This window comes from Copidosoma floridanum, unplaced genomic scaffold (genome assembly GCF_036245765.1).
Source record: "Copidosoma floridanum isolate Cflo_tuat_1 unplaced genomic scaffold, Cflo_Japanese_pri ptg000019l, whole genome shotgun sequence".
Lineage (NCBI taxonomy): Eukaryota > Metazoa > Arthropoda > Insecta > Hymenoptera > Encyrtidae > Copidosoma > Copidosoma floridanum.
This window is the reverse complement of record NW_028321896.1, coordinates 16,907,975-16,922,899: the sequence shown is the minus strand read 5'-3', so window position 1 is coordinate 16,922,899 and position 14,925 is coordinate 16,907,975. Positions and strand designations below refer to the sequence as shown.

Sequence of the window (14,925 nt, the reverse complement as noted above, 5' to 3'; positions counted from 1 at the left end):
TTACATTCAGAGCAGAAATAACGAGGTGTAGCGTTTCGTGTTTTTTTATTTTATTTATTTTTTCATGGAACAAGAACTAGAATTTTACACGAGGTAGAGTATTTTTTAAATAATTTTCCGTGTGTGATTGTTACTGCTCTCGCTCGAGCTTTTACAAATCAGAAGCCCTTAAACAAATGAATAATACATGAAAGAAGATAACAAAGGAAAGAGAAAACTCACGAGAAAGTGCGAATCGATTCCCGCTTCTATAAATATGAAGATATGTCTGTCGTTGCCAGAATCACGATATACAGAAGTATTATCGATAGGAGCCCTCCCATGCCCAATAAGTTATAGACACGCGATGATACGCCCAAATCCTATGATATTGTCGCGCTGATGGAAGCAAATCGCTTTGACCTCCACTCAGTCTATAACATACATGGTATAAAACAGCAAATGTTTGCTGTCACATTATACATTTCTCTTTTTTTTCTGTTTATACGTTAGTAATTTTTTTTTTACGGGGTTCCCCGGTTCCGTTATCTCGATCCTAACAATACTACGGTAAATCATATTTTAAGACTTGTTTTCTTGAAGAAGCTGGCACCTCTTTTACATGTTGAGTAGATATGGAAATTTTTAGATCTTACAAAAAGATAAGATAAAATTAGAGCAAAAGTGTTAATGTAAGAAAGCTCATGCTATTTTGAAAAAGCGTATGCTGCTTCACAAGGTCGCTTATACAAAAGACGTTTGTATTAAATTGATCTGTGCTCAAGTTGTGAATATAATTATGTCAAAATTTTTTAAAATTTCCAATTCAGTTTTATCGTTTTTTTAAGTTTTAGAGGTGTAAACGTAGATTTGTGAGAACAAACAGTAAACCACCAAATTGAAAGTATTATAAACATGACGTTTTTGGAATTATTTTTTCCTTTTTTTTAAAATAAATATTTGACAAGTAAATTTCAATGCAAAAACACGTTAGACGCTCAAACTGCCTGGAAGGTATATACGACTCTTCTTAAATTATATCTAATGAGTATTGATGTGAATACGATTGAGTCCCTCTACTGTTCTGATTTTCTTCTTCTTTCGTAGCTTAGAAAAAAAAATCATTACCTTGTTCCCGCTTTGTTTGAGTCATCTGCGTCGAATATATCAATGAGCGTAAAAAATACACACTGACTTAGTCTCGCTTCGTGCTTCATTTTTTTTATCGTAACCACTGAAACAAAAATATTTTCATCGCACTGATGTCAAGTGTATTTTCATACATAGCATTAGATTAGCTGACCTTGCCTCGTTCGTTTTGAAATTCACGACGAGCGTACATTCCTCGTTGCTCGTTCTTTTTTGCGCGTTTACTTATATATACTAAAAGTATTTTTCCTTCACGACGCTCACATGCAGCGCAAACGCGATGGCCTCGCTTTTCAATTTATTCCTCTCTTGGAATTTTCGTTTCAATTTTGACATACGTTATTTTCGAAACAATAATGTTTGGAGCCACTTTAATTTTAATCCTTGGAAATAAAAAAAAATAACTGCAATGAATCTATTTACATTAAAAGCTCTTTCACGGCCAACAATCACACTGTTCACCCTATAGTAAGCAAGACATTCTTGAGATTGATTTTTATACCTTCCATTTTTTCAATAAGCAAAATAAAGAAGAATAAAAAAAATACGCCCCACAGCGACGATACAACAACAGATGAGAGATGATAATAAATATGATTGATGAAACTACAATATTAGGATCTTTATGTTTTTGTTGTAAGCTATCATCATTTAAGCCCCTCGAAATCCATAATCACTCATAAATCTTCCGTATAGACGGATACACACCACTGACCTCATCCATTCGGCTGCATGAAACGAGGTGGTAATCAGTAGCTCAGCAGCCGATAAATTGACCCCAACAGCAAAGGCACACACACTTGATTCCGTGCTGATACAGGATAAGTGCTGATGATTATACGCATGCGAATAATAGAAGCTGAGAAGGCGCGCGCGGAAAACGCTGCCTTGGCTATTGTATTGAGAACTCTGTGTGTGTGCGTGCGTGGGGGAAAAACGTGACACACCTACACGCAACACAAGAATACTGTATTGACAAATTGCGTGCAACGATGAATAATAATAGGCATACAAGTAGCGATTGACAGAATCAAAGCACCTCAACAACTCGTGCACACATGAAATTAATGATATTCAAAAAAAAAATATAATTTTGTTTATCTAACGTGTTTATATAAAATACAAATACATGTATCCATCTACGATAGCAGAACATGTGTAGGAGATACGACTAATTTCATTTCTATTAGTATATAATTCTGTTAGAACAGGGATATTCTGAGAAGTATACCTACAACAGAACGATGGATTTGTCGCTAATTGAATTACATCACGCGATGTTGATCGGGAGGTAAAAAAAAAAATTACACTCAAGTCGAAGGGTCCCCTCCCCCCCCCACCCTTGTATCGCAGATGCTGTTTATTCGCGTCAAGCGAGTTGTGCGAACGAGCGAAGCGTACTTATATGACGATCGCCGGATCGCCCACTTTTAGGTCGACCGGTTCGTCAATTCCATCAATTTGCCAAGAGAAGAGAGAGCCTCATAGACGACATATTATACACATATTATACGTAGTACCATCTCGTTTCTCCGTCCCTTCTTCTCTGAGCCTATGTATAATGTATTGTCATACACGAGAGTAAATGTTTGTTTATGCATATAATATATACAATTATGATGCTCACTCACAAAAGCTCCAGTTCTCCTCTCTCGCTCCAACGATTTGAAATCCTCCCGCGCTGTATGCGAAATTGAGAGCGATTTGTTACGCGTTTATTATAGCTCCCCTGCCTTGATTGTTAGACCACGGTACGGTATATAGCTTTATTTTTCGATTGGTTGGATGTGTTTTTATATATTATTGTTATTTTTGTTATTGTTGTACATTTAAGAAGTTGAACTTTTTTTTTTATCATCATCATCACTTCGTTTTATTGTATAAGTATGTACGTAGTTTGCACCAAACTAAATCCAACCATGTGTGTTGCAAACCCGTACGAGCAACGGATTGTATATAATATGTATACCATGTATACAATATAATATATGCGCATTTAATCCTGACGCTGTTTAACCCTGCACTACCAACTACAAAAATATACAGGAGAGCAGCAACTTGCGCAACACCGTCTTCCTCCTCTGCTTTTTATTTATTGCACGGCATCATCATCATCAGGAGATGTATTTTCTTTGAAAATTATCCGTATCGTTCCACTACTTGTACCTCCTCCTGCTCGTAGATTTCTTACAATGAAACGTGCATGGAGCCAAAAAATTTATGAGGGCGTTTAAGAGGAAGATGAAGCTCCGTGTCTCTCGTCCAATAGTGTCATATTCCAAGACCGTCAATAGTCGCGTACACGCCAATTTTTGCTGATGTCTGCCGTATCTTACGTATATTGTAGAATACTCGTCCGATGGACCAAGCATAAGCCAGCGCGCTTCTCGTGCATATTATACTTATATATATTTTACAAACACATACGTGTACACGCAGCGTCTGAATTGAATGGGCTGAGTGCGAGTGTGAAATAAGCGGTGCTTTCGCGTGGGAGAGAAAGAGCTGTTATAATATATCCATGGGTATATCCTCAGTGTGTGTGTGTGAAAGCGCGATAGAGCAGAGCGGCAAAGCGAAGGGATATAAGCGCGAGTGATGGTTTTTTAGTGTATCATACATATACGTATATATTGGCTGGCTATATTGTTATATGCCTTTTGGTATACATATATCTACGCTCTGTCTCTCTCTCTCTTTTTCCCCTGACCTCGCCCTCGCACTTTTCCTCGGGCTCTGACTCATTGCTTGGCTCTCTCTCTCTACTCTCTCTATACATGAAGAAATCTATTGAAACCCGTATTCGAAATTTTTTTTCTCGTATATTACATGACATTACGAGTAAAGTGAGCCTTATCTCGAAGGTGTGCCTCAAAAAAAAAAAAAATTTTTTTTCTATTAAAATAGGGGACAAAAACGGGACATTTTTTGTGAGTTTCCTCATATACACACATGCATACACATGTGTGTCTATTTACCCTCTTGGTGGTATATATATATAGGAGGTAATGTTTTGCTCGTAACGAGACGAGATTGGCGAGATTAATTCTTATGCAGTGTTCTCTGCTCCACGTATTAAACATTATAGGTTTCGAGCTGGTTGCATGAGGATTTGTGGCCTCGTTTTACCATTATTTGTACATCAAATTGTTAAAATTTGATGAGCCGCATCATTGGAAGCTTGGATGTTGTTAATCATCGAATTTATAAAAGGAAAATTTTTTTTTAATTTTCATTTGATTTTTTAATTTTTTTATTCTTATTATATTTTTTTTTCTTCAAAGATTGAAGATGTATGTTTAAGTAATATATAAGTAAAAAAACATGCTGTGCTGGTATCTCTTAACTCTTTGTATAGATTTAATTTCTCGTCGATTTAAAGTCGTGATTTCGTTTTAAAATTTACGGAGCACTTTTAGTTAGTATAGTTGCCTGCTCCTACAATGTTCTCCAGCTAATTAAATAAAGCTCATACGAACGGGAAGGATTAGTCTTTCACGAGTCTCGGAAGGACACTTTAATTGGGCATTTTTGTACTATGATGAAAAATAAAAAATAAAATAAAAAAAATGTTTGATACATATCCCTCCTCCCTAGGGAAACTGTCGCAAAGCCACATTGTTATACATAAACGTATAGGTAAGCACGATAGCCAGCAACCATATAGATAATAGTTAGCATAGATAGGTATATAGGGAGGGAGTCAGAAAGGCGCACGGAAAACTTTAATTAGCTTATACCTGCTATGTTCCATTTGGGCCTGTAACGATTGTCCTCCGAGCGATACCCCGCACCTATATTATATCCCATGCCCATCGAAACAACAACGGCAGCACACAATGCCACGCACACCGTGCAATTGAGTTTCATTTCTACTACAAAAAAAAAAAAAAAAAAAATAATATGCTATTACTATTTACAATTTCGTTCTCCAGTTATCTAAAACCCTCGCCATTGTTGTCTTACCGCTCATTAAGAAAATAAGAAGAGAAAAAAAAAATAGATGTATCATATTATGTATAATCTCCCTGTGCAGATGTCCAGGGAACAGCAGCTGCATCGGTGAGCCCGTGAACGCCCCGAGAGGTAAAGTGCCCCAGCCTCGGCAGGAGGAGTAGCAGCGACAACGCGCCAAAGGGCCCATTAGGAGCGCCATGCCGCTGCCGAAGCGGGTCGTCGAGCCCGTGCACGTGGCCCGCGGCACCATACCCGAGGACTTTCCTCTACCCTCGGAACTCGAGGCGGTGACCAACGGCACCCTCGCCAACGCCATCAGGCAGTTGTCTAGTCTGTCGAGGCACGCCGAGGATCTGTTTGGCGAATTGGCCAAGGAGGCCAATGGCCTCAGCGAGAGGGCCAACTCGCTGCAGGCCAGGATAGACAGGCTCGCCGTCAAGGTCACGCAGCTCGACAGCAACGTCGAGGAGGGTGAGGATTTTTTTTTTTTTTTTTTTTTTTTCTTCATTCTCCCATTTTACAATCCGTTTACAACACCCAACATCGGCATTTTGCGTGCTCGTTCAGCTCGTCGGTAGTTTTCTTTCTTTTTTTTTCATACTGCAAGCTGATCATTTATACTGCAAGGAGAAAATTATTTAAGCTTTTTTTTCTTTTTTTTTTTTAATTAAAAAACCAAAATAATCTATAAAATGTAACGCTCCATATTATATCGGAAACATGACTGGTGACGAATGGTAAAAGAAGAAAAATCGGTTTGATTCTCTGATTAAACGTCTTGTAGAAAATAAATCTTGCCGGATTTAAGAAAATAAAACTAAGGATACACTGATGGTTCAATCAATCAGTATGAATTTGGTGAAAGTATTAAAAAACAAAAATCTATGCACATGATTTTTTTGGTGTGTATCTACGAGAAACCCCTTACTCTTGATGGCCAATGAAAAACTGTTAATCGAAAAACCGCATGAAATCAGTAAATTTTACACAAAGTATTGAATCAATAAAAAAAAAATTTGACTTGTATATTAAAGTATGTACTTGTTTCATTCATGACATTGTTTTTATCGTAGTCTTGCTGCAAGACATACACATGAGGAAGGCGTTCAAGAGCTCAGTGGTCTTCGACCAGCAGGTCGTCTCCAGGGACACGATGCCAACCGCGATGCTCGAGACTTATCAACAATGCGACACGCCACCTCCCCTCGACAAGCTCAACGTTTACAGGTACTGTGTCGAATCCCCTACGCAGCATGTATATACTTGGTCCTGATGATTAATTGTTTCAACGTACATTTTGTTGCAGAGAGGACGGCAAGGACGGCTTGAAGTTTTACACCGATCCCAATTACTTCTTCGATCTGTGGAGTCAGGAGATGCTCAAGGATACGGAAAAGAAATTGCACGACAGAGGAAAGAAGGTAGCGTCGTCTCTTTGTCGATTATTTTTAACTTTGAATATTTATATTACACTCGACGTGTTCCAAAAATAATAAATATTCTTCCTGTTGGTCTCATCGACCGCATGAAGCTTTAATTTTTGGATCACGTAGTAGTGATGAGACACAAAATAATACCTATGATTGTCAATTAATTTGTTAACAAATGAAACTCTGTCCCCTTGGTTATAGACCGAGTCAGAATATGCCGAACCGTTCAGAGAGGCAAGTCGATGGTTTGGATCTTTGTAGTTTTATCACATCCCCCCCCATCATCTTCTCGAGAACTAAACAAAAAAAAGCCAGAGAAACGTTTTCTTCTTCTTCTTCTACGAGCTGATTAACTATAATAATAACAACCGTCTTTTTTTTCTCACGTCATAATCACTCACATGATTGAGCTCGTTACGCGTGTGCGTTTTTTTTTTTTTTTTTTTTTCCTTCATTTTTCATTAACCGATGTTTTTTTTCTGTACTTTCTTTTTTTCCCTTCATGGCCAATATAGTTGTTGCTGAGTCGCTCTATTAGGCTACGCTCGCTTGTATATAACAGATTACCACTCCTAAGCATTTAGATACATTGCCATCCCATGTATAGAAACTTTCGACAAACCATTTTTTAATCGTTCACAAGAATTTTGATCTCACTCCCTTCTTTGATGTGTTCGAGTATATCACGAATGCTCGTTATGAATCATGCAAAGTGATCATATTCACGTCTCATTTTCATGAGTGCCACATACACGCTAGAACATGAAAAGATTACCATCTTCCTCGATTCTCCCTTGATTTTTGTTTTGCTGCACCAAGGAAATCGAGTTAGTCATATATACATTCATGAATGCATAACGAGACATGCAAGCCTGCCTGACACTGCGACACTTGAAAACCATAGATGATCCTTATTTATTTATGAAATAAATGACTACATTCATTTTCTATTCGAAATAGTTCTTGCTTGCAGTGCCGAATGATGACTGCTTCTTATCGAGTACCGCGGGATCAGTTTATCCCATTGGGAATTCAAATGGTTACTCTCGTTGGTGACAAGTTTTAGAGTGATATTTTTGCTTTTGCAACCAATTGAATTCCAAGGACAAGCTGCAATGCACAACGTTTTGTGAAAAGTTCAATTCTTGCTGGCAGTAGATTAGTTCAAATTGTTTTGAAAAGATAGCGCACTTAGAGCCAACAAATGCGCTTCTAGCCGAGCTTTACTAGATGAAAATCCTAAAAAAAAAAAGAAAAAAAAAAAAAAATATCACGAACTAATCTTGCATAGATTGTAAAAATAGTTTGTTAAAAAATGCAGTCATTTAAAGGCTTGGATTGTACTCCTACAACTTTCCCCAAACTAAGCTTGCACTTTTGAGAGTTACACATATGCGAAATAGTACACTTGGAATGAACGTCCAGTCATAGCCTGTTGAAATATAATTTTAAAATTCCTAAAAAGTATTTGTAAATAACCTCGCAGTAGAAATTTGCTGGTACACACAAGTAAAAAAACAATAAATATGAAAACAGCCAGACTCCAACTTTGTTCCAATTGTATCATGCACCTCGTACTCGCAAAATAAAAGACGTCAATTAATCGGAAAACATTATATTTCACGACACACAGCCGCACAGGCCTCGGAACGCAGAAGGTGGCAGCGGTGGTGGAGGCCGGCGGCAGAAGCGCCCGAGACAGCCACACAACACTCGCGAGCGTCAGCGTCAAATAGCCGTGGGACACGGCGAGTACATAATGCCCGCCCAAGGTGTACAGTACCGGGCGCCCCACAGCATACCCGACGAGGCTCTCCTTGGCATGGTCATGACGGAGCCAAGGCCACCACGGCCCAACAGCATCGAGCTCAGGCGCAGCTATCCGCCCGAGGAACACCAACTGTACAGTCCACCCATGTCCGACCACTACCGCGCAGTCAACTACGCAGCGCAGGTGAGGAAATTCGTTTGCAAGACTGACACTCACGTGTTTGAAAAAAACAAAAACAAAGGGATGATGATGATGATGATGATGCATCACGTTAATTTTTATTCCAACAGGTCGCAGGTTACGAGGACAGTGCGTACGGCTCGCACTACGCGCCTGGACAGGCCCAGTCGGGCAGCGACACGTATCAGAGCCCCGGAGGTCCGGGTACGCCGAGCAGAGGAGGTAGGAATAGGCCCACCCAGCCCCCACCCGCGCCGCCTAGCAACGCGTCCAGCAATTCGACCCCAACGATCGCCTCGGCGAACAACACACCTACGAGGGGCAGGTCGTTGAGCGCCGGCAGGGACGCGTTGCCACCGCCACCTCCACCTCCTGGGGAGGTCATGTCACCACCCTCCATGAACGGTACGCGCGATAACAAAATGTCATTTCACTCGTAAACACATCTACGTCCTTGCAATTGACGATCGTTGTCTTGTTGATTCCCATTGATTTAGGCGTGCTACCTTCGCACATGCTGAACCGAGACAGTCGCTCGAATAGTCCGCTGCCGAATCACCAGTCGTCGCTGACAGCGGTCGTGACGACGACGGGTGTCCACCTGATCAGCCATCAGATGCCCTCGGTGGACGAAACCGAGTCAGCGGGCCAGGATCTGCCACCACCGCCGCCAACCCCGGATCCGACGCCTCCACGGCCTGACTCGCCTCCGTGTAATATACCACCACCTCCGCCTCCACCGCCACCTCCACCGATCACGAACGGCCCGCCCTCGGAAATGATGGCGCCCATGACCAACGGCGACATCGCCAGGATGATCGTTAACGATCCGCCAAAGTTGAAGCCGCTCAAGAGTATCATCGACGGTCAGTTGAGAAAGTCAAATCCTAACGTGCCCGCGCCTGTCGATCCGAGGAACGACCTGCTCAAGGCCATCAGAGACGGTAAGCAGTGTCTTTCTACTATCCTCATTCGTGTCCGTTCTCGTGGTTGTTAGTGATGTGAATAATGTTTTTGCCTTTTTAGGTATAAAGTTGCGGAAAGTCGAAAAGATCGAGCAAAAGGAGGTGGAACGAGTCAACGCGCTGAACGACGTAGCGTCGATTCTCGCGCGGCGAGTGGCCGTAGAGTTCAGTGACAGCGACTCCGCATCGGAGAGTGAATGCGACAGCGAGGGCTGGAACGAGCACGACAGCACGAGCACGACGAACGCCGCGTGACCCGTCTCGTCCTTAAAGTCCACGGCCACAGCCAAGGTCTCCTGAATCACTCGTACGGCCCAAGTTTCTTGGATTTCGGTTCTTGTACATGCATTTTTTTTTCTTCTTTTTCTTCGAGCTTCTTACAGAAGAAGAACAGAGAGCGAGGAAAATAAAAAGGGAGATAGATGGATGGGCTTATTTTGGGCCCACCGACCGCGAATTTCGCAGTTTTCCGTTGTTTCGATGGACGTCTGGATGTAATATTATAGTCTGTGCCAGGATTTTGTTAAATATTTACGTTACTGTGTTTTAATACGACACAGTAATGTGCTTTTTCTGTTAAATGTATAATTTTTTACTTTCGATGGTGAGAAACGGTTTTTTAATGAATGTCAATCCAATAAGATTTTCAATTTTATATTTTTAATATATTTAGATGGTTGAGTTCACTCGTTTTATTTAAATGTCTCGAATTTAAAGAGTTATTTTGCACCAAATACTGATTATAATGTATCTTATCATCATTCATATATGAATACAACAGATTTATTTAAGAAACCAATATTTTAAACAGTTTCATTGTCTTACGAAGTTGTACGCATTTTCAAAAATATATCGACTCAAATTTATTGGGACATGACATTTTTTATCTACAATTGTTTCCTTTCCATTAAATTAAGTACTATAAAGATACATTTAAAACAATTTATACTTTAAAAGGTCAACATTATGTAAGAAAAAAAACTTGAAGTAGCTACATTCTTGAAAAAAGAAAACACGTACCTTTGGTATTGTTTAAAAATAAAGCAGACACGATTTAACAACCAAAGTATCAAGGGTATTTATTCTTTTTTTAAATAATAAGAAAAAATATCTATGGCACGACTCTTTCAGAAAAACGAGTAAAATAATATATCAAGAGAGGATTTGCAAATTTTTTGCATTTTAATGTATTTTTAATACATTTGCTGTGCATTTTAATCTACAGATATATTTATTATTTTCTTTACAATTTTTATATTTATCTAGATTCTGTATCTATAAATAAATTGCATTTTATTCTTTAAATACATGTACATTTTAATTCAACAAAAAACTTTTATCGATTGTGTGCTTTTTAAAGTTTTATTCTTTTGAGTGAGAAAAAAGTAAAAATACGCACAGACAGCGAAATGTCGTCGGAAGATTTAAAATAAATACTTACGGCTTCCATGATTTACGTGTACTCCAAACTCTTGATGAATAACTTGTACTGATTCTCATGTTTATAATGTTGCGGTTGAAAACGTCGAAATAATATTATTCATATACCAAACAATACAAAAAAAAAACAAAATAATTACATACATATATTATGAAATGAGCTTTGAAAATATTTTTTTGCGAATTGCTATATTGAACCATGTACATGGAAAAATTGTAGTAAAGCTGTTAGTACTTTAAAAAAAATATTTTAAGTGTTTTGGTAACACTATTGAATTCGAGAGCACATGGTTGCTATATGAAAAACTCAATGCACCGATTATTGCTAGTAAAAAAACAAAGAAAAAAAACAATACGATTGTGATTTGTTTAGCATCGATGTTGCTGCGATATAAGTTGAAGAATGATTGAATCAAGAAAATAATAAAAGTCTTAAAATAACGCGGTGACGATAGCATAAAGGATTATTTGACGAAGAAAAGTATATTAAAGATTTATATCGATCGTTGAACTGACTCCACAAATATTGCAAACAGGATTGCTAAGTTACGATAACCGAGAAATGAAAAATATTGAACAAAATGAGTGTTGCTCTTTTATGAAGACGTCTACGTTTCGACGTTTACTCTTTTTTTTTTCTCGACTGTAGGGTATATACGATAAAAACAAAAAAAATGGTTTCTATATATTGGCTTGGCCCACCTTTCGTTCTTGGGTCTTAAGGATGTTTTTGTATAAAAGTGTAAATGCGTGAGTGTTTTTTTCTAGTGAATTGCGATGTAACGATAAAGACAAAAATAAGGGGGGAATAAAACTAAAAAAATAATTAATGTAATTCATCGTCAACGACACCTGTACATTTATTTTTTATTTCTATTCTTATCACTACAATAATAATTAAGTAATTCTAAAAGTAAAAGGTCAAAAAAGTGTTGGCGTTTCACCAAATGAAAAAAAGATGACACCGATCATTTGCAAGATATATGTGTACAATATGATATATATATTTATTTGTATATCATGATATAAGAGGGATGATCGATAACTCTTTTCCTGTAACATGTTTTTACATATGAATATAAAAGATTTATAAGCTAAATCTCTATAAATACAAAATATAAATATGTATTGAGAACGGCAAACGAGGACACTGTCTCAACTCTCGATAGTATGGGAAAACTTAGATTTTAAGTATTTTTAGCTAGCTATGTAACTCGCCAATTACACTCTACAGTATTTAATTAACGAGGACAAGAAAATAAATAAATAAAAGTTTAAGCAAAGGTAAAGGAAATTTCGTATCATTCGAAGGAAAAAGCGACATTAATACTGTCGGTATGTGCTAAATAACCCTCAATAACACTCAAAAACAACCATTTAAATGATTAATGTTTATTGCTGTGAATCGTGATCGTGAAAACGTATTAAAAACGACTATGTGTTACCGGAACAAGAGTACGTGAAAAAAAATGATGTTTCGATATGCTGTCTACAATTGCTTTCTCAAAGCGTTGAGAATCGTGCAACTGTCATATATATGCTGTATTTTTCATAATGAAAGGTAAACTTGGCACTCTCAGCTTTTTAATCGTGAATAAACGTAAGTGCTTGATACGTCGAAAAAACAAAAAATTATTTCTTGATAAAACTGTAATCATGCATGTACTCTTTTATGGATATGTAAACATTAATTTAAAAAAAAAAAGAAAAAAAAAAAAACTGTTTCCATGTAAAAATTTGTGAGTTCAAAGTTGAGATTTTCTAACAGTAAACATTAAGAGAAGTGATTTAAAAAAAGACGAGCGGTAAACGAGTGCCAGGTGGCGAAAAACTGCAATAACGAAAATAAATTCTTAAAAAACAAATGATTTCTCCCCTTGCGCAGTGGTTACTACAATAAGTAAGGAAAGGAACAATTAACTGTACTATTACTGTCAACATTAAAAAATTTGTAGTAAAAAAAAAAAAAAAAAAAAAATCATTGTACAGAGATGAATAAATCAAAAAATTTCATAAATTTCAAAATTGCATTTAAAATTCATTTTAAAAAAGCATCTTACTGTACTGAATTTTAATAAAAAAAACGACTGTATATGTGTTGCAATTAATACTGTAAACTTGTTGAATTTTGTCTAATTATGATTCTTTAAAATAAAACTGTTTATATTATTAGTTCAGTTCATCTTGCACACAATAACTGTAAATCAGTGGCAAAATTTACGCAAAATACGATGGTGTTTTATTGAAGACACGAGTACTACATCAGCTACAAATAAAAGCACTATTGCACGTACTTTATAATACTAATAAGTTTATTTTGTTTTCTGTTATTAAATACTACATTTTATAGAATAAAGATTTAATGAAATGACATTCCTGGTCAATATCAGAATCACCCTTAATATAAGTTTCAGTACAGTTAGGTGTATCGTATATTTATCATTTGAAACGAATTTTTTTTTTTTTAAACTTTTAAGTGCTGCAGTAAAAATACTGGAAATTTCTTATGTCCAATGAAATCTGTTTAATGTAAAATTGTTTCGATCATTGTATGGATTTTTTGAATTTGAGTTCAATCGAATGAAAATGTCCATATGGAGACCAGACTCATTTCATAGTGAAAATTATTTTTACGCTTTATGAGGTTCTATTGTCAGCTCCAATAAGAATATAGGCACTCCCTCATGTGGGTTGCACCACATAGGTACTCATGAAAATACCAGTGTGTGAAACACAAAATTTTTCAAAAGTGTATACTCAAGTACATGACAAAGCATTGCAGAACCACAAATTCAATATTAATGCAAATATTTGTTGGATACCATAAATGTGTCACACATACATGTTGATAGAGAGGATTGAGGTTTTTATCAATAAAAACTTGTGATTACTTCAGAGGCAACCATGTGTATAAAAAATAATGTGTAGAATAGATACATTTTGATAACAAAACTTTTGCAATGGATTTTCAAAACGTCACTGTTATTTATCAGAAGTATAATATGACTTTCGAAAGACCAGTACTGAAATTAATTACTTACTTAATGTTGCTGATTTCTAAGTACAAAATTTCATTCAAAATAATTTGTAAAGTATATTGTTCAAACTTGGTAAAAAGAAGTATTTCTAAGTTAAAAAAAAATTTATTTTTATTAATTTTTCATTGTCATCTTGAGATATCGTTTATTATAAAACAAAGGTTGTAAGATTTTTTGGTTCTTCAGATGTTCATTTTTCAGAGCTCATTTAATTTCTTAAAAGTTTTTTTTAATCTTATAGTTAGTAATATCTGTACATTTGTACGCGAATTTGGAAAAGAAAAAAAATGATTTTTAATCGTATCACCTTTTTCGTACGAATCGACTTCTTTGTCATGAGGTCTCGATAACACGATTTATCAATTGTTTCAATACAAGGTCTATTCTTAGAGCTAAAATACCTCAAACGCTGCTTGACTTCACTGGCTCAACATAAACCTATTAAAACATCATTAACAGTATTTCACAAGGTCTTTTCTTAGAGGTAAAATACCTCAAACGCTGCTTGACTTCACTGGCTCAACATAAACCTATTAAAACATCATTAACAGTATTTCACAAGGTCTTTTCTTAGAGCTAAAATACCTCAAACGCTGCTTGACTTCACTGGCTCAACATAAACCTATTAAAACATCATTAACAGTATTTCACAAGGTCTTTTCTTAGAGGTAAAATACCTCAAACGCTGCTTGACTTCACTGGCTCAACATAAACCTATTAAAACATCATTAACAGTATTTCACAAGGTCTTTTCTTAGAGCTAAAATACCTCAAACGCTGCTTGACTTCACTGGCTCAACATAAACCTATTAAAACATCATTAACAGTATTTCACAAGGTCTTTTCTTAGAGGTAAAATACCTCAAACGCTGCTTGACTTCACTGGCTCAACATAAACCTATTAAAACATCATTAACAGTATTTCACAAGGTCTTTTCTTAGAGGTAAAATACCTCAAACGCTGCTTGACTTCACTGGCTCAACATAAACCTATTAAAACATCATTAACAGTATTT

General features: G+C 36.8%; 1 protein-coding gene across 2 annotated transcripts in view; it reads left to right on the top strand.

Moving 5' to 3' along the window:
• Positions 1-12,801, top strand: part of SCAR (wiskott-Aldrich syndrome protein family member 3 SCAR) — a 30,107-nt gene extending 17,306 nt beyond the window's left edge. Inside the window, exons 2-9 of one of the 2 annotated variants that reach the window (XM_014351557.2) lie at positions 5,165-5,556; positions 6,159-6,312; positions 6,392-6,506; positions 6,717-6,749; positions 8,149-8,469; positions 8,577-8,871; positions 8,964-9,410; positions 9,493-12,801. In XM_014351557.2, the coding sequence (XP_014207043.1) occupies positions 5,283-5,556; positions 6,159-6,312; positions 6,392-6,506; positions 6,717-6,749; positions 8,149-8,469; positions 8,577-8,871; positions 8,964-9,410; positions 9,493-9,686 (1,833 nt within the window). In that variant the 5' untranslated portion in view covers positions 5,165-5,282 and the 3' untranslated portion in view covers positions 9,687-12,801. The remainder of the gene's footprint in view (positions 1-5,164; positions 5,557-6,158; positions 6,313-6,391; positions 6,507-6,716; positions 6,750-8,148; positions 8,470-8,576; positions 8,872-8,963; positions 9,411-9,492) is intronic. The other variant, XM_014351559.2, reaches the window with a different exon arrangement.
• Positions 12,802-14,925: the final 2,124 nt, after the last annotated feature.